Genomic DNA, 17,759 nt, shown 5'->3' on the forward strand with positions numbered 1-17,759 from the left:
GTGGTTGTAATATATTCATTGATATTCGTAAGATGAGTTCAATTCATAATTGAATCTCCTCTTCCTAACACTGGGTATTGGTCAAGACCACTCCCAAGGCTAGTGAAAGCAGTCTTCATGTATTTCTCATTCACATCTCCTTGCATTCAGACAGCTGGAGTAAGAGAGCTGATGAAAAATACAGATAAATGTACTCCCACTCAAAGAAAAAGAAAAAGAAAAAAAAAAAAAGAAGAAAAAAAAAGAAGAAAGAAAAGAAAAGAAAAGAAAAGAAAAGAAAAGAAAAGAAAAGAAAAGAAAAGAAAAAGAAATCAGAGACTCCAATCTGGCAAACAGAAACCAAATGGGGCCAAGCAATCAGTATCTACAAGGAAATAATGTGGTTTGACGAGGTTAGCAGCCTGCCACTGGATCAGGCATCTGCCGTGTTTTATTCTTTCACTGGTTACTGTTGTAGTTTTTTATTTTCCCAGTGAACTAGTTCAGAAGGAATCCTTTCATACCCATATTTTAAATGTCTTTCACTTTGGTCTTGGAAATGAAGCTGTTATGAAGCCATGGTTCATTAGCCAGCCCATTCCAAGAGTGTCTGCTCGCCATGCCACTTTTATTTCAGATGACCCTATTTCGTCCTGCATCTGCCTCACAGATGAATTTGATAGAAAATCTGAAGTTATGACACCAAAAAGTCTGCATTATTTTTAATCCTTTTAGCTTCTGGGACACAGACTCAATAGCATCTCTCCAAGAAAAATATTGTGGGTAGGTCTTTCTCTTCTGGAAAAATGCATGACATGAAAATGTTTCTCATTTTCTCTTGGAAGAGGATCCTTTTAATTTATGTATTTTGCCTGGGAGGGATCTTTTGTTTCACTGCTGCAGCGCTGCCAAAGGAAATCACGCCTCACGTGTGCCACTGCTTCAGCTGCAGGCACGTGTGCTCGGGCTCCACGTAAGGCACTGCGGGGCTGAACGTGCTCCAGCCACTGGGCTGGGGTGTGCAAGGCCACCACCAGCAGAGGACAAGTCCTTGACAGGGAGCTTTGTTCCCTTTCCAGGCAGCTCCTCCTCACCTCTTCCCTGCATGGGGAGTGCAGGGAGTGACCAGCACCACCCAGGCCCAGCCAAGGGGTCTGGTCTGCAGCCATTTATTTTATTTTATTTTTTTCCAGCATCATTTTCCCCTAGGCTCAAGCTCCCTGAATCTCTTTTTCTGCCTGCAGACACCGAAGCACCAAAATCCGGGATTCTCTTCCACACTTTTCACTGCTCGGCCTGATCTCCCCTAAATGCCACGGACAGCACAGCAGCTGATAGCATTTGGTGGCCTTTTGTGCTGACATTTCAGCCTCTCGCAAACAAGAACTGCCCTAATCTGCCGGCCACAGAGCCCGAGGCTTTTCTTGTAGCTGACTTTTTCTTCCAGCTGCCTACCAGTGTGCAGAGGCAGAGATTTCCGAACAGCAGGCTTCCTCTTCTGCAGCAGCAGAGCGGAGCCGGGGAGAATCAAACAAATACTGTAGATACAGAGCAGCAGCTGTTTTCTTATATTATTAATAAAACAGATTATTGACGATTCTGATGAATTATATCTAGGCTTATCAAACAACAGGCACTATTTCCTGGTGAGGCAAAGAAACGGTCAAATTTTTGTTTGCGTTTTATTATCTTCATTGATTCAAAATGTAGAAAAATTCATACGCTCATGACGTCAAATCTTCTCGTGGTGAATGGAAGTGAAAACGCGCTCTACCCACTCAGCCCTGGTGTTTGACACAACCCAGACCTCGGTGGCCACTTTTTCTGCCTTCATTTGCAGTGTGGGCCGTGGCTTTGGTTTGCTTGCTTGCTTCTCCTCCTCTCCCCCTCTCTTTTATCTTTCAGAAGAAAAAAGGAAAGAAACGGTGCTGGAAGAGTAAAAGCGTAGAACAGAAGTTGTCCGTTTCCAGTCCAACTGGAACAAAAATTCTGTGTTGCAGATCACTTCAAAACAGATGTTTCTTTCATAATCATGAAAATGCAGAAAAAAAGGAAATGATCACATCCTTCCAAATATTATGAGCTTTGTAGCATTCAAAAAAAGATGTATTTTTTTTGTTTGTTTTGAAAGAATTGAAAATGTGTCAAGCCATCCTAGCTATTAATCCACACATCCAGCCTGAACTGGGATGGAAACGATAAGCAGCTCAATAACAAGTCCGTACTGGTTGCTCGGCAGTAGCTTAACGATTTATCCTGGATGTGATTAATGAAAACCTCTATTAAGAACAGCCCTGCTGCACCACACCCTGCGCTGACCTCCACCCTGACCTGCGCCGCTGCTCGGTGCAACCGCCAAGGTCTTGCCAAGGCCCTGAGAGTGGCACAACCTATTGAGGACCTCAGGAAGAGCAGGAGCCTCTCCCCTTCCAGCAGAAGTTTGATTTTTTTTTTTCCTGTGTTTTTCTCTTTCCCGAGTGGCAGAGCGATGCAGCCGTCCTGCATCCCGCCAGGCAGTGCTCTGTTGCTGAGCAACCCCGTGCTTGCTGAGAGGGCTCTTTTGCAGCAGCAAACCTGGTGAGGGAATGGTGAGGAAAATGAGGTGAGGTGGCACCTAAAACTCACCTCCGGGGTGGCCCCAGGGGCTAGGTCCCTACCAGCACATGGAGGTGAGGAGCAGCGAGGACCCCGATGGGGACGTTGTCTGAGGAATCGCGGTAGGGTCACATCTCCTGCTCCTCTGCGCCCATCCTGTTCTTAAGGAGCGAGCAGTTTTGACCCCAAATTCATCAGTCAGCCAGTTGATTAGTTCACAAGGTTTCCTGCTCTGCAAAGCCATCTCCTGTTTCGCTTGATTAAAGGTGGATGAGGGATGGGGGTGGAAAGAGGCGGCGCTGAACAGCTGGGTTGCGTTGGTGGGTTGGGTGGACACCAGCTGTGTGCATTTCACCCCATTGTTACTTGGGGAAAACAGACCAGTTTTAGGCATGCCAGCAAGTATATGACATTGGATAGGAGAACCTGTCTCAAACTGCTTTGTAGGGTCGTCAGGAGGCACAGCAAACCTAGAATTGTTCCCGGCTCTGTGCATTTTGGCCCATGCTTTCCCACAGGCTCTTGGGTGCCTGGCCACGATCTGGGCTCTCTGAAACTCAGCCCTACCCTTCCAAACACACCAGCATTGGGGTCTGCAGTGGCTGGGCTTTTTGGGGACACTTCAAGTAATATCCAACCTGCTACTTCTACCTGGCACAGGCAGAGGATCTACAAGATAGCCATGCAACCTCAACACCTACATGCAATGTTATCAGGAGGGCAGGAAAAAAACCTCCTTCAAGGAGAGGTTTCTTTCAATGATGTAGCTCTTCTTTCAACATACAGCAAGCTGTGGTTTCCCACCCACCATTTTAGGCTAGCTCCAAGTTACGTGTACTAATTTTTAAGCTTTGTTTTCAAGGCTGTTTCCTATACACATCAGCTGTACTCAGGGATAGCCCAGGTTGGGTAAATCTTGAGGGAACAAGGAGCAACTTTTCTTGGGGGCAAGTGAAAATGCCAGTGGCAAGCTCCTGATGTGGCTATGGTGAGCCAGTTCCCATTTCTTGAGTAAAAAGTTGGTTTTTATAACACTTCAAGGTGATGCAGGTGTGATGCACCAGAGGAAAGTATAATTGTGCATTATGTGGTCTTAAATCAAACCACAGTGCAAGAACACCACGGCCTTCAAGACACTGAGAATAGAAAAGAAGCTCTGTTGTCCATCTAATGTTTTTTTGAGCCAGAGTACTGGCATGCCTGGTGCTTGCTGTGGGAAAGGCCATGTGCTGAAGTCGTCCCCTTTTCTGTGGGTCACTGTGGGGCAGGGCAGGCTGGGGCTCCTGCGCTGAGCCGGCAGCCAGGAGTCAGTTTGCTGCTCATAAAACTGCAGTGGAAAATTGAACACCGAAGACAGGCAATTAGCATATTAAGAAACTGAAGGGCATGTTTCTTATATATTACGTAGTGAAGATGAAGACAGATCGCTGGTGTTTAATTTTGGTAACATCCAGGGAATAGCGGGGTAGGAGCAGTGCTAAGCTGGCCGGTGATGCAGAACTGCTGGCAGGGAGCAGTGGAAAGGGCTGATTCCTGCAGCGGGATCAGGGGCAATGTCCCAGCAACAGGAAAGGCCAGGGAAGAGGATAAACTGCTGGATGTGGGTGTTTGGCTCTGGTGTGGCTGCTCTCACCAGCGGATTTCAAAGAGCTTTGCACCAGAGTACAAGGCCAGACGTGGATGTGGCGCAATGCAGAGCTGCGTGCTGGATGGGCTCGCTCGTGTCCCAGAACAGCACAGCCCCTTTCATCTGCAGCACTGGCAGGGTGCCCTGCATCCCCTGCCCTCTCAGCAGGACTCATCATCCCTGTCTGGCTGCTCTGTGCCCTGTGAACAAACCCTGAATGTCACCATCTCCCTTTTGCTCAAAGGGATGCACGGGGAGATGATGCAACTTCCCACAGGCTGCAGAGCCAAAGGGAGATCCCAGATCTCCCAGGTGCCTCAATTAACGACTGTCTGTGCTTCAAAGAGCTGCCCTCCCTTCCTGCCTCATGCTGGCAGGGTCACCCTCCTCCACACCCCCTCCAAAAAGGGGGAGCGACACAGCCACAGGGGTGAGCTGGGTGTTGCAGGCAGCACCAGGCTGCCCTACTGTCACAGCAGGAGACAGCCATGCGATCGGTTTTAAACAGCACATCTGTCAAGAGGTGACTCCACCAGGTAGCGCTTTTGGTGCTTCTCTGAGGGGAAACCGAGCCAAGCAAGCATCCGAGGAGCCCTGGGATGCGACTCCGGGAATAATGCACCGTGAGGGGCTGGACTTCTGGTTGAGTGTGCATTCCTGCCACTCTGCTGTTCCTCCCAAATGAGCTTTTACCAAGTGTCCCGCACATGCCCTCTGCTCCAGCAGCAGGATATCCTTCATTTGTCTGCACAAAGCGCAGATGAGCACCTCTTGGCGTTGTTTTCCCAGCCGGCCGACGGGAGGGTCAGCAGGGGCCGAAGCAGCTGCGGCGAGTAAAGGAAAGGTAGCCATGGCAACCCAAGTTATCTGCATCCTCCATGCGTTTCCTTCTCCCCACCCTACATCGTATCTTTCCCACCCAAACCTCAAGCCAATAGAGCCAGTGACCAGCTGGCAGGATGGGGGCTGCGGACGGGGCTCCAGCACCCAGTGCATCTGGCTGCGTTTCGGGGCTCACCGCGGCAGGGCCAGCAGCGTAGAGAGGGGTGGCTTGCAACAGGCAGAGCTCTCCGCGACTGTAGATGGGGCTCTGGATATGTCGCCTTTGCTCCAGAGTTGCAGATTCGTGGCTGCTGCTGCTGCTGGTTTTGGCCCTGAGCTGTAGCCCTGCTGCAGCAGTGACGGCTGCTCCGTCTGCACCCCACGTCAAGCCCAGCTACAGTTTTGGCCGGACTTTCCTGGGACTCGATAAGTGCAACGCCTGCATTGGGACGTCCATTTGCAAGAAATTCTTTAAAGAAGAAATAAGGTCAGAAGCTCGGCACAGTAATTTTTAGAGCATTCTGCATGATACCTTGCAAGTTGCCTGTTAGCGTTTCCCAGTACTTTAATGAAAGGTGATGCAAAGAGTAACTTACATTGGGCTGCCATTACAGTGCTGGGTATTTTAATTAATGTCTATGCGCTGCTGCTCTGACTCTGTTTGCTTTTAAAGCCTCACAAACATGACCAGAACTGTAACTTGAAAAGCAGGAGTAAAAGGCACAACTTTCTGCACAGAGTGTCTCTGGAGGAGCTCAAGGCAGTGGTGGGGGGAGGGAAGAGGGGAGGAAGAAATCAGTCTGTTTCGATGTCACTGGAAGTATTTGATTGTGAGCAGCTGAGTAACGGTGAGGGGGGGTTAACTTTGCATGTTCCAGTGGGCTGTGTTAGCTACAAACATAAGGCCATGCTATATAGTCTCGTACCAGGCGCAACAGCACCAACGTGCAGAATTTCACCTGTGTATTAACCAAGACCGAAAGCGACGCGCACCTGCCTGAGGCACGGGGGCTTCTGCACATCGGGTACCTGTGTGCTAGAGCACAGACCAGGCTGAAATGTTCTTATGCTTTGGGGAGTTTTCTATGAGAAGTTGAAGGCAGCAGCAGAAGTTGCGTCTGCCTCAAAGTCAATGGGACACGGGCTGTCCATGGAGAAAGTTAAAGGCAGTACTTGGCAGAGGAAGGGTTTATCAGGTCTGATGAGATTTATAGAGCCAGATGCATTTTCTTTTGTAGATTTAAAATCCTGGGAGAGAATAAATGATTATAGAAAAATTGTATTGTTAATGATGTGATGTAAGTGGAACTATATTGGGCAAAACACCCTTTTTATCTTGAGTGGGCCAGGTGAAGCTGGGAGGGGGTGAAATGTGTCCCTCCCCTCCTTGACTTCTGAAGCAGCCAGGATTTTTGGCAAGTGGCAGGTTAGAAGTGAAAAATTTCATTGGCACTCCCAGATCCACCCCCGTGCACCTTTTCCGTGTTCACAAAAGTGGATGGCGCTTTGCGCTTCCCGCTCTTGATCCTCAGCAGGACACGCTTCATTAACCCCCCACCACTTCCAGGAGCTGTGGCATGTCCTTGAATAGCGAGCACCAGGATGTGGGGTTCGTTCCCAGAACCTGCCCACCAGCTGGCCCAAAAGCAGAGCGTGGCAGAAGTTGTCACTGAAATATTAGATTTTCAAAACGCTGTGAAAACGAGCTGACCAAAACTATTTGAGGTCTTGTGCCAATGTTGGCGGCTAGCCTTGGCCGAGAGTATTGGGAAGGAAGTTTGAAAAAAGTGGAATGCTTCAATTTGTTAATATGACCTTTCTTTCTTTCTTTATTTTTCTAAGACTTAATTTATTTAATGTTAATGTTTAAAAAAATGTAAAACTCTCCAAATACAAGCAAGGTTATTTTGGCTGAAACAAAACACTTGGTATCATTCGGAAAAGAGAAAAGCAAGTTTGATTTTCTCCAGCATTCAGGTCCGGGCCGATGTATAACCTGCAGCTGGCAGATCAGTCCTCCACGCAGATCTCACGGAGCGCCTTCATTAAAGCCCAACCTGGCCCTGAGCTGCGCGGCTCCACAGGAGGCTGGGTTACTGCTGCGGCACGGCTCGGTGATGAATCCCAAAAGCATCCAGCACGTGTGCCAGGCCAGTGCTGGGCTGCCTGGAAATGACGCCAGGCACAGAAAGGCTCTGCGGCCCCCTCGGGGCTCCCCTTGTGCCCGGAGCAGCGCTCGGTGCGGCATTTTGTGCATCGCGGCTCCGCTGCAGGAGGTGGCTCTGTGCTGGTGCCTGCCCGGCATCAGCTCCCCTGAGAGCGGTCATGTGAGCCAAGTCACAAGGCACATTTATGCTTAACTTAAAAAAAAAGAGGGGGGGGGGGGAAAGAAAGAAAGCCCCAGCCCATATCCGTCCCTTTCCTGTACGTGCCTGGCGCTGTGTGCCTGCTTTGCAGATTAGGTGCTGGGAGGGACACGGTGCAAAGCAAACCAAAGTAAGGCACAGAAATTACTCTGTAGTCCTACCTCAGAACCAGGAAAAAAAAAAAAAAAAAGAGAGAGAGAGAGAGAGAAGGAGTTTATTTTCATATCAGACACACTGATCATAAGGAAGCTCTAATTTCATATTGGGCAAAATGCCCTCAGGAAGAGCCACAGCAAGGCTAGCACCAGTGGTTGCGTTGGATAAAGTCAGTGCAACAGCCTGGGATAACAAGTAGCTGTCCAGGCACTAAATGTCTCCCAGCTGCCTGCAGCGTTTGCACGGGGCTTGTTGGGAACATTTCGGGGAGAGGGGTTTCTCCCCCCCCAGGGACAGCTGGGCTGCCCAGCATCTGCAAGGTGCTGCCCTGAAGAGGGGCCGGGGAAGGCGTCGGGACAAGGCTGCACAAGCTGATATTTGAAGGGGAGATTTAGAGGGAAGTAAATATAATTAACCCCCCCCCCCAAGTTTCTCTGTGTGGAGTTCCCAACTGGAGGTCAACAAAAAAAATCAGCTTCAACCCTCGGCTTTGTTACCGCCTTCTCATTTACTGGCAGCTAGCTGATCCTGAAGGGCACTCCTTGCCTCTCCTGTTGCAGTTTTGAGCTATCATTGGCTTTAATTTATGGCGAGATTAAATTAAGAAATGCTTTCTTATGCACTTGGGCGAGTGTATAATGAGGAGAGCCTGGAGGCAGCCCGTGCAGCCGCTGGCCTGGCTGAGGGCCGGGGCTCAGCCGCTCTCTCGCATCTCGCAGAGGACCCTACAAAGAGCACCACAGTCGGATGCCTGTTTCCATCACACAGGTTTCCATCCCATACCCCACACCCCCCACAGCTGTGCCCTGGGGGAGTCCCGTGGTGACCCCGTGCCCATGCAGGTGGAAGTCACGGCATGAGTTTGGTGCTGGTGTTGCTGCTCTCCTTGCTCCAGCTGTTCCTCCTACCCGGACACGGGGTGAGGACCGGGCAGCCCGGTCTCTGCCTGGACCAGCCTGGCCAGGAAGGCTGGCTGAGGTGTTTTTACCATAAAAGATTTTGCGGCTGAGGAAAGCATTAGGTCACGACATTAAACTTTTCCTTGGAACTCACCATTGAAAACTTCAAACAAAATATCCTTCATGAGCTTTGTTTCAGCATTAGTACTTTGATTAATGAAAAAAAAAAACACACCTGCCTCTCCTGCATCAACACCGAGTAAAGCCACCACCTCAGGGTGAAGGGTCATTCTGGTATTTCCAAATATATTTATTTTCTGGAGTTATTGTTCTGCAGGGTACTTTCAAGTATTATTGTTCCTTCTTCTGGGACGCTTCACTTGCTGAGTGAACCCTCATCTCTTGCTGAGGTTTTCATGACGCTGTGTGGTGCTTGCGCGGTGGGTGTTGGCGAGGCTTGTTAACCCGCTCTCCGTGGGGCTCTCGTTTTGGTTTGGCAGGTTTGACACCTGGCTTTCTTCTCGTTTAAAGCTGCCCCCCAGCTACCTGCTCAGCTACTCGGGCAACTACACCGACGATGCCCAGAGCTGGCGGCTGGTCGACATCACCCGCCTGACCACCAAGTACCAGCACGACCAGGCGGACAAGCGCATCTGCACCTCCCTGCTGAAGACCAAGACCTGCAGCCTGGAGCGCGCCCTGCGCCGCACGCACCGCTTCCAGAAGTGGCTGCGGGCCAAGCGCCTCACCCCCGACCTGGTCCAGGTCAGTGCCCCACCACCGGCCCCAAAACAAGACCAGGGCAGCCCACGGGGACGCATGGGGAGCCTGAGCCGGCAGCCAGCTGGCCCTGCTCCTGCATGGCCATGGGCCCAAAGGGGACTCCCAAGGTGTCCTGTGCTGCGAAAACACCAGCAGCTCAGGTGGGGATGTTACTGCTCCACCCTCGATTCTTCCACCCTAATGTCTCAATGCTGTCTGTACTCTATGCACGTCTTCTTTACAACTAACAGCACAGGTATTTTAGGGTGAAGGTTCTCACATAATTACGCGGCTGGGGAAAGGGCGGTTTAAAATAGTGGCTGGGTGAGCCCCGAGGGCCAGCCTGGGGGGGACGCACCTAAGGACAACCTCCCTGGACATCTCAGGGATTTTTAAGTGAAGAAAGGGCACAGCCAGCTGCATGGGGGGCAGGGTCAGGGCACGCCAGCCCCAGGCCTGCACCGCTCCTGATTTCATGGCTCTTTGGCTCCGTCAATGAAGCGGTGCCTGCTCTGTAACATGGCTGCTGGGCTCACAGTGGCCTGAAACAAGAAGCAGCCGGCGGCAGGGACATTTCCACAGCACAGCACGAGCGAGAGCTCCTGCACAAGCCCACGGTGATGCTCCAAGCCCGAGGCCTCCCGTGCCTCCCTGCCCACCCGGCACCACCTCCTCGCAGCTGAGAGCCACGGGAGCACCTCAGCCTGCACCCAGCAAACAGGAGCTGGCAACCCAGAACGAGCCATCAGAGGGGGCTTCCTGCGGATACAAGAAGTCACTGCAAATGCTTGCTGGCAGCCGCTGCTCCTCTGGCATTTTTGGAGGTGCTTAACAGCATGCTGCTGATGCCCAGCGTGATTCTGACCCCGTTTCATGACGATGTGGTCACCCAGGGGTGTCCGTGCTCCCCTCCCTGCAGTTTTGGCACTGAGGAAAACTAATGACTCGAGTAATTTTTTCTTTTGTAACAGGGAATTACAACAGCCCTCCACATCGGGATGACAGCCCATGAAGAGCTGCTTTTACACTTTGCGCTGCCTGCCCTGCCTGCCCCAGCTCCCGGCCGAGCTGCCACACTGATTATTTCACCCGCCACAACGAAAATCCTTGTCGGACGCAGCAAAGCCTTCACTGCTAAAATCTCGCTGGCCTGGGAGAGGAGCTGGGCTCAGCTTGGGCTGTGCACTGCTGCCTGTGCTGGATATTGTAAACCACAGGCAGCACCACCACACACACTGCTTTGCCTACGTCTAGGGCCCAGATTTTGTCACTGTGGACCATACAGGGCTTGTTTGCCCTCTTTGAGGTGAACAGCAACAAAATGTGGGCCAGCTTCAATACAGATCGCCTGCAGGGCAAAGTGATACCCCTGGTTACAAAGCGCAGCCTGGAAAATGCACAAGGACATTTTCATGCACGCAGGGGTGCCTGCAGCGGGGGTGAGCTCCATGGCTTCACTGGACATCCTCAGCTTCTTTTCTGGGGGTGAATGAAACCCCTGCCTTCGAACAGCCAGGAGCTGTGAGTGTTTCAACACGTACATCCAACTGTCTCCTCCTGGGTCCAACCCCAGACTTGTTCATTTGTTTTCGCCAGGCAGCAGCGCATGGGGCAGCAGGCAGCAGTGTTCCTGGGCTGTGCTGCCATTCCTCAGACAGGCTGAATAGAGAGAAAAGTGGAGAAAATGTGTCCTCCCGAGGTCATCTTTATGTGCCAGTGGATTCTGCGCAAGTCTGCATGAGATCTGCATATGTACGCATGCACAGGAGTTGAACACATCACATATTGTGCAGCAGGGAAAAAAAAAAATCACAGCTGAGTGTAGGTAGACATTGTAGGAACTACTCATTATCAGATACAAGGATGTAGGAATTTAATCAAAGTAAATAAGAAGCTTTCCATATCAATCACAAACAAGATGTCAGGCTGCCTGTCAGGTCTTATTCTCCAGGGTGATAAGATGCTGGAAAGGACTTGAGATATTCTGAGATAAATCAGTATCTTCAGTGCTTCAAGTATACAACCTTCAAATTTTTCTTCCATTGGCAGTTTTTGTCTGACAGTTTTACAACTGTGGCTGCCTTTCTGCTGTGTGGATGCTGCCGTCGTTCAGCTCCAGCCAGGGGTCAGTCACTGCTTTAGCCATGAAAAACCTAAAACAGTTCCACGGGAAAGGAGCAGTCACAATCACTGTGTGCAGCTCTGTGTTCATAGGATAAGCTCTGACCTTGGAAAAAAATCCCAGTTATAGCTTCTATGCATTCTCGTGATTTCTGTTCCTACTGTACCCTTGTTAAGGGTCTCAGCTTTCGCATGACAAACTCCTGGAGTTAGCGAGGCTTTCTAACTTTGGCTGCAAATATTTGCATACACGCTGAGCTGCTAGAGACTTTCTCCACCATTTCTCTTACTTAACACAATTCTGTTCTGCTCATTTTTTCTCACTTCTCCTCCAAAGGGAAAGTGACAGAGTCACCCATAATGTGTCTGCAAGTGCAGTGAGACAGAAATCCATAGCCATCCCTGCCCTCCCCCTACGGTTTCTGATAATTAGTGGAAAATGCATTTCCTTGATAAGGCCACAACAGAGGCCAGAACTGTATGAAGGCTTGTAGCTGGAACTGAGGAGCAGTATTTTTGACAAACTGGGGGGAAAAAATATTCTGAAGTCTTTGCAAATCAACGCTCTAGTTGGGATTGGGCTTTTCAGGTAGTTTTGACCAGGTGTTGGCATTCATTGCTCTGTGCAACTGATGGCCAAGGAGGGAGAGGTTGGACCCCCCTGAAGCCAGCAGGGAGGCAGAAGAGGGGGCACAGGAGGTCCTGTCCCCACTTCTGCATCTGCCTGGGAGAGTGGCACTCTCCTCCTTCCCTCATTTCTTCTTATTTTTTTTGTCATGGCTGGTTAATCGACGCTTTATGCCAAATGAACAGCTCGTGCAGGAAGGGCTGCGCGAGACCTACCTCAGAGCTACCAAATGACTTGGGGAGATCCTGAGTCAAATCTTTGCTCCCAGCGTGAAGAACGGCAGGCAGCAAATGTGGGCTCGAGTGCCCTGTCCTCTGAAGAATGTCTCTCAGCCATCAGATGAGAAAGCAAATCCAAAAGAATAAATTTGGCTACTTGAATCATTTGGCAGAAAGAGGTTTTGCAGAAGTCCAAATCCTCTCCCCAGCAGAGGAAAGGCAGGGCAGCATTTCTGCGTTGCTGTCGGGAACTCTCCTCCCTGTGTCACCTCTCCTTGGTTTTTAAAACTTTAAAACAAAAATATTATTCTACAATAAAGGTATAAGTATACATGCCATTTATCCCAGATGTGGACCGCTTGTTATAATTTTACAGATCAAGGCCACAGTTTTAAAAGGTGAAGTACAGTGATGGCTGAAGCCATTAGCCCAACAATTCTTTACTTGTTGCTGGCATTTGCAAGAAAATACACTCAGGATATTCAAATTTGGCTTTGAGAGCCAATGCGCAAGTTTATCAGAGAGATAATGCACCCTGTGCTTGTGCCCATGTACAACGTTTATTTACAGTTTTAAGGTGTGTTTACTGACCTTAACAAGGAGCATTTCCAAGAAAGCTGCTTATAGGCTAAGCAAACAGGGAAGCAATCTGAAGACGTTATTTGAAGAGGGAAGTGACTCACTGGTGGAGCAAAGGGAGAGGCTGCCGCGGGCTGGCGGGGCTGCCAGGGCTGGTGCTGCCCGGCGAGGCAGGGAAAAGGGGCTGGTGGTGGCCACGGCCACGATGCAAAGACTGCGTGCCATTTCCAGAATTTGTCTCAAATGGGTGTTTTTGGCTGATGCAGGAGGTGAAGCTGCCCCATTTCTTCCTGGGAGGGGGTTGCTGCAGTCCCCTGTGCGCCCGTGCCCATTAGTGGTGCTGCAGAGCACAGAGCTGCCCACCATATCCCCATAGCAGAGCACCTTGTGATATCTCAGGCTGGAAAATAAAAACCCTTGCTGTGCTTTGCCCCCTCTCCAGGGCCTGTCTAGCCCAATGCTGCGCTGCCCATCCCAGCGCCTCCTGGACCGGATAGTGCGGCGCTACGCCGAGGTGCCGGACGCCGGCAGCATCTACATGGACCACCTCACCGACCGGGACAAGCTGCGCCTCCTCTACACACTGTCAGTGAATTCTCACCCCATCCTGTTACAGGTAGGTACTACCTGCCCCGGTAGAAACATCGCCCTGCAGCCCCTTGCAAGCATGAGGCATGCCCCAGTCCCTGCTGCAAGGACTGCCCTTTGCACGCTCCCCAACCTTCCTGAAGTGTGTTTCTTCTGTGGGTGGCTGAAGCCAGGCAGACTCCTGCAGTACTCCTTGCACCAGCCTGTGAAGTTACTGAGAGATACGGATGCCCAGCCCCTGACATAAATCAGAGCCCAGATGGGTTACTACAGCAGCACGCTGTGAAAGCCAGGTTTTTACACATCCCTGATGTTTCAGTGTCATGTTTGCATCGCTAATGTATTACTTAAAATCACAGCCTTTTTATAAAATCCAAAGCACGAGAGCACACATTAACACATGAGGACCGAGACACAGCGCTGGGATTGAACATGGATTCAGGGAGCATGGATTTCCCAGTCTCAGTGTGCCACAGCTGTTATTAATGTTTGCACGCCTCTGGTAGCTGGCTCTATGGCAGAGTGCAGCTCTGCAGAGGTGTTTGGTACAATCCCAAATACAGCTGAGCTCTGACTTTGAAGGCAGAGAGCTCCTCTGGTCCCCTCCTGGAATGTGGTCTCCACTCTCATTGTGTGAGTACCTCCTTGGGAGCAGCCTCGCTGTCACTTCACATTTAGTCCTCATTGCTGTTGCTTGCAACCCTTTGAGATATGATGAGTAGAGAGAAGGCGGCAACACCTTCCTCCTGCCTGAGGCCACCAAGGACCGACACAGTGCTCCCCTGCCCAGTGAGGTGGAATGGTGCTCATGCTTTTGGGAGTCTCCTGCAGGTCCCTTGGCCACCTTGCCCAGAGCCCACTGGGACACAAGGGTGCAGCTCTCAGTGCTGCAGAGGTGAGAAAAATGTGGTAAACCCTGTCCAGGTGTCCCCCGTGCAGCAAACACCCAGCACATCTGACTTACAAAATGGCTGGTCACGGTCTTACAAATCAGCAAAAACTGCGCTAACCTCACTTCACCTTCAGGCCGTGACTTCAGCGATGCAGTGCTCATAAGGGAGCCATCCAAGGCCCCGTAAAGAAACCTAAAATTAGCTCTTCTCTGCTTAAAAATTTCATGAATTTAAAATCTATTATTGTCTTGGACTTTCCAGTTAGTCTCCCTCATGGAATAGATCTTGAAATATCAGATTCTTGTTCTTTAATTACGCAAAGAAAAGACAAAAGGAGAAATGTAGGGCAGAGTAGTGCCTCCCTCGGCTGCTGGGGCACGCTTTGGTGAGGGTCAGTGGTGTGCTGGCTCCAGAAAGCAAAGCACAACGCCGGCACGGCTGCTTGGGAAGTCCAAAGGGTGTGCTCAAAGCCATCTGTGAAGGAGGTGGGCTCATGGCAAAGAGCGCGGTGACCAGGGTCAGGTGTTGATGCCACCGTCCCCTCTCCCGGCAGATCTTCCCCGACGTGGAGGGGTGGCCCTTCCCACGGTACCTGGGCTCCTGCGGGCGGCTGGTGGTCAGCGCCAGCACCCAGCCCCTGCGTGACTTCTTCGGGGCAGCCCCCGAGGTGGCGGCCGACCTGGCCCTCCAACTCCTCGCCGTCCTCCGCTCCATGGGCACCAACGACCTCAACTATTTCTTCTACTTCACCCACGTGGACGCTGGCACCTTCGGCGTGTTCAGCAACGGGCATCTGTTCATCAGGGATGCCAGCACGCTGGGCATCATCGACAAGGAGGAAGGTACTCAGCAGGCTCTGGGGCTGCGCGTCTGTCGTAGGAGGGCTTGGTGTGACAGGGCAAAGCAAATCTGTCCCCTGCTGTGGTTTATTTATTTATTTATTTATTTATTAAAAATCTACCAAACATCACTTGCTAAGTTTAAATCAGAAAATAGACCGAGGAACGATTTACTAATAGCCAAAGCATCAGCAGTGCCTGCCATCCTGTCTCCGAGTGAGGAAGGCAGCAGGCATTTTGCTTGTGCCATCAGTGGAGCAGTGACCAAAGGATGCTCCGGGTGCCATGTGGGCACCTGCATGCCACACGGCCCCCTCTGTGAGGGGCAGCAGCATTCAGCGTGCACAGTGCTGAGCATTCTCCCTTACACGCTCCCTACATTACCTCTTCTCTGTAAAACTTTTGTCACACGGATGTCAGTATTTGCAAATAGAAACGTAATAGGCTTGTTTGTTTAAAGTGAAGTATTGGGTCAAATCAAACTCTTTTTAGGTGCATTTATCACAGTAACTTATAATAGTAGTAATAATAATAATAATAATAATAATAAAATCACTCATGTCAGTTTTGCATAAAATCAAGGATTACTATTCACTTTCCACAGTTTAGATTGCTCTGTCACTGGAAGGACAGCTATCCAAAGAACATTCCTCCACTAATTTAACACTTTCATTTTGAATGTCCGACTTTTCAGAAGTCCTTTGCTCAGCTCATTCAGCTGAGCACAACTCAAATATTCAGAAATAGTTTTCAGAAGATTTTTCCACTAGGTTTCTTTTTCTTGTCCCACCAGCTATTATGGTTGTCTTGGCTCCAGCTAGATTGAGCTGTTTTTGCAATTTAATGATTTTGGGTAACATGAAAAAATTACAGGTTTGTCTGTTTGTGGTAGTTTCTGTAGGAACTCCATGTTCTAGGTTGTTGCTCTGATTCTTCTCATTTCCTCTGCACCAGTTTGACCCAACAAAACCTCTCTGCTTCCTCTGTAAGGCAATTCAGCAGAGCTCTGTCATTCAGAAAAATACATGTATTTCAGGAGAAAAGTAGCCCTTACACAGATGCAGCACAGCATACATTGTGATGAAAGACAGCAGTATCCTTTAGACAGCAACAAACCCTACATTAATACAGGGGTACAGACATATGTGATTATTCGAGATTTCACTCCCGTCTTTCTAACAACCATTTTCATGGTCTTTAACAGGGAGCCAACTGATCGACGGCCAACAGGAGTACAAAGATATATTTAGCTGCTTGACTGTGGACTGCCAGTCTGCATTTGTGTCCTGCAACTCCATCAGAGAGAAGCAGAGCCTTGTCATGGTGTGTCAAGAACTTCTGCCGAAGCTCCTGAAGGGGAAATTCCTGCAACCTGTACAGGAGAAAATAGACAGCTTCCTGCAGCACTGTGCGGATGGCCTTGCCGATGACCAGGGTGTCAATGAGGCGTTGGCAAAGCTGGCAGAGCTCCTGAAGCCTCTGAGGTCTTGTGATTCACGCTTTGCCTACCGCTACCCAGACTGCAAATACAGCGACAAATACTGACGGCTTTGGAGGAAGGCTGCCCAAGAAGGATGGGACAGGTTTCCTGGCTCCAGTGCAGGAAGCAAGGAGGAGCCAGGGTAGCTGGATGGAGCCGCACCAACTCCAGGATACCCTCATGGGGATGGAGGAGGAGGGAGCCGAGGTGCACACAGGATTTATTGTTCATCTCCCAGAGATGCATTTGTTACTTGGGATGTTAGATGTGATGTAAGGCTTATGGATTATAAACATTATCATGAGTGACAGGGGCTACAGGATTAATAAATCTCCTTCACGTATTTTGGCCTTGGAAGAGTTTTCCATGCCATCCATTAAAAAGAAACCCTCTGAAGGCAACATGCTCACAGCTAGCTAGATAGGGGAGCTTTATTACCAAGAATGTCTTACTGACCGAGATGATATATACATAATGTGAGATGGATGGAAATATTTAAGACTTTCCTTGTGGGGATTTTTAATGCTCAAAAGCCATAGACAAACTGAGCCACCTGATCAGTTCCTTAGCATCATCCATCACAGATCACTTCTACAGAATATTTACATTTTATTACTTTTATGGGACACAGAACAGAAAGACAAAGTCAGCGGCATTAAAAAGCTGAAAGAGCCAGCATCTCTTGAGACTTAATTTCTCTAATCCCCAACTACTTTTAGTCTTTTCCAAATTGATGGGCAATAACTGGAGTCTAATAAAGGATCAAAAACAATAGCAACAACAACGAACAAACAGATGAACAAAAACTATTAACAACTCTTAGATTTGATTGTCCAGCAGATATCTTCACACTTTCCTCTCTATAGAAAACTGGAGGGGACCATTTGAACAAAACTATTCAATTGGAAAACTACCTTAAGAGGAGAAAAAACATGGCCAGAAGATGAGATATAGGTTTACCCTAAGCACAAGACTACCTGAACAGTAAATCAGAAAATCACCCAATATCACAGAATTCTTTAAGTGGGAATGGACCTCTGGAAATCATTTGGTCCAACCCTGATGGCCAAGCAGGAGCACCTAGCCTAGAGCACATTGTTCAGGATGGCATCCAGGAAGGTTTTAAATATCTCCAGAGAAGGAGACTCCACAGCCTCTCTGGTCAACCTGTCCCAGTGCTCTGTCACCCTCACAGTAAAGAAGTGCC

General features: G+C 49.7%; 1 protein-coding gene across 1 annotated transcript; it reads left to right on the top strand.

Moving 5' to 3' along the window:
• Positions 1-319: 319 nt before the first annotated feature.
• On the top strand, positions 320-17,245 carry DIPK2B (divergent protein kinase domain 2B). Its single transcript, XM_035315968.1, has 5 exons — positions 320-5,510; positions 8,945-9,209; positions 13,195-13,368; positions 14,787-15,075; positions 16,277-17,245. Exons 1-5 carry the CDS (start codon positions 5,284-5,286, stop codon positions 16,615-16,617), a joined length of 1,296 nt encoding a protein of 431 aa, XP_035171859.1. The 5' UTR covers positions 320-5,283; the 3' UTR covers positions 16,618-17,245.
• Positions 17,246-17,759: the final 514 nt, after the last annotated feature.

The sequence above is a fragment of the Oxyura jamaicensis genome, chromosome 1 (genome assembly GCF_011077185.1).
Source record: "Oxyura jamaicensis isolate SHBP4307 breed ruddy duck chromosome 1, BPBGC_Ojam_1.0, whole genome shotgun sequence".
Lineage (NCBI taxonomy): Eukaryota > Metazoa > Chordata > Aves > Anseriformes > Anatidae > Oxyura > Oxyura jamaicensis.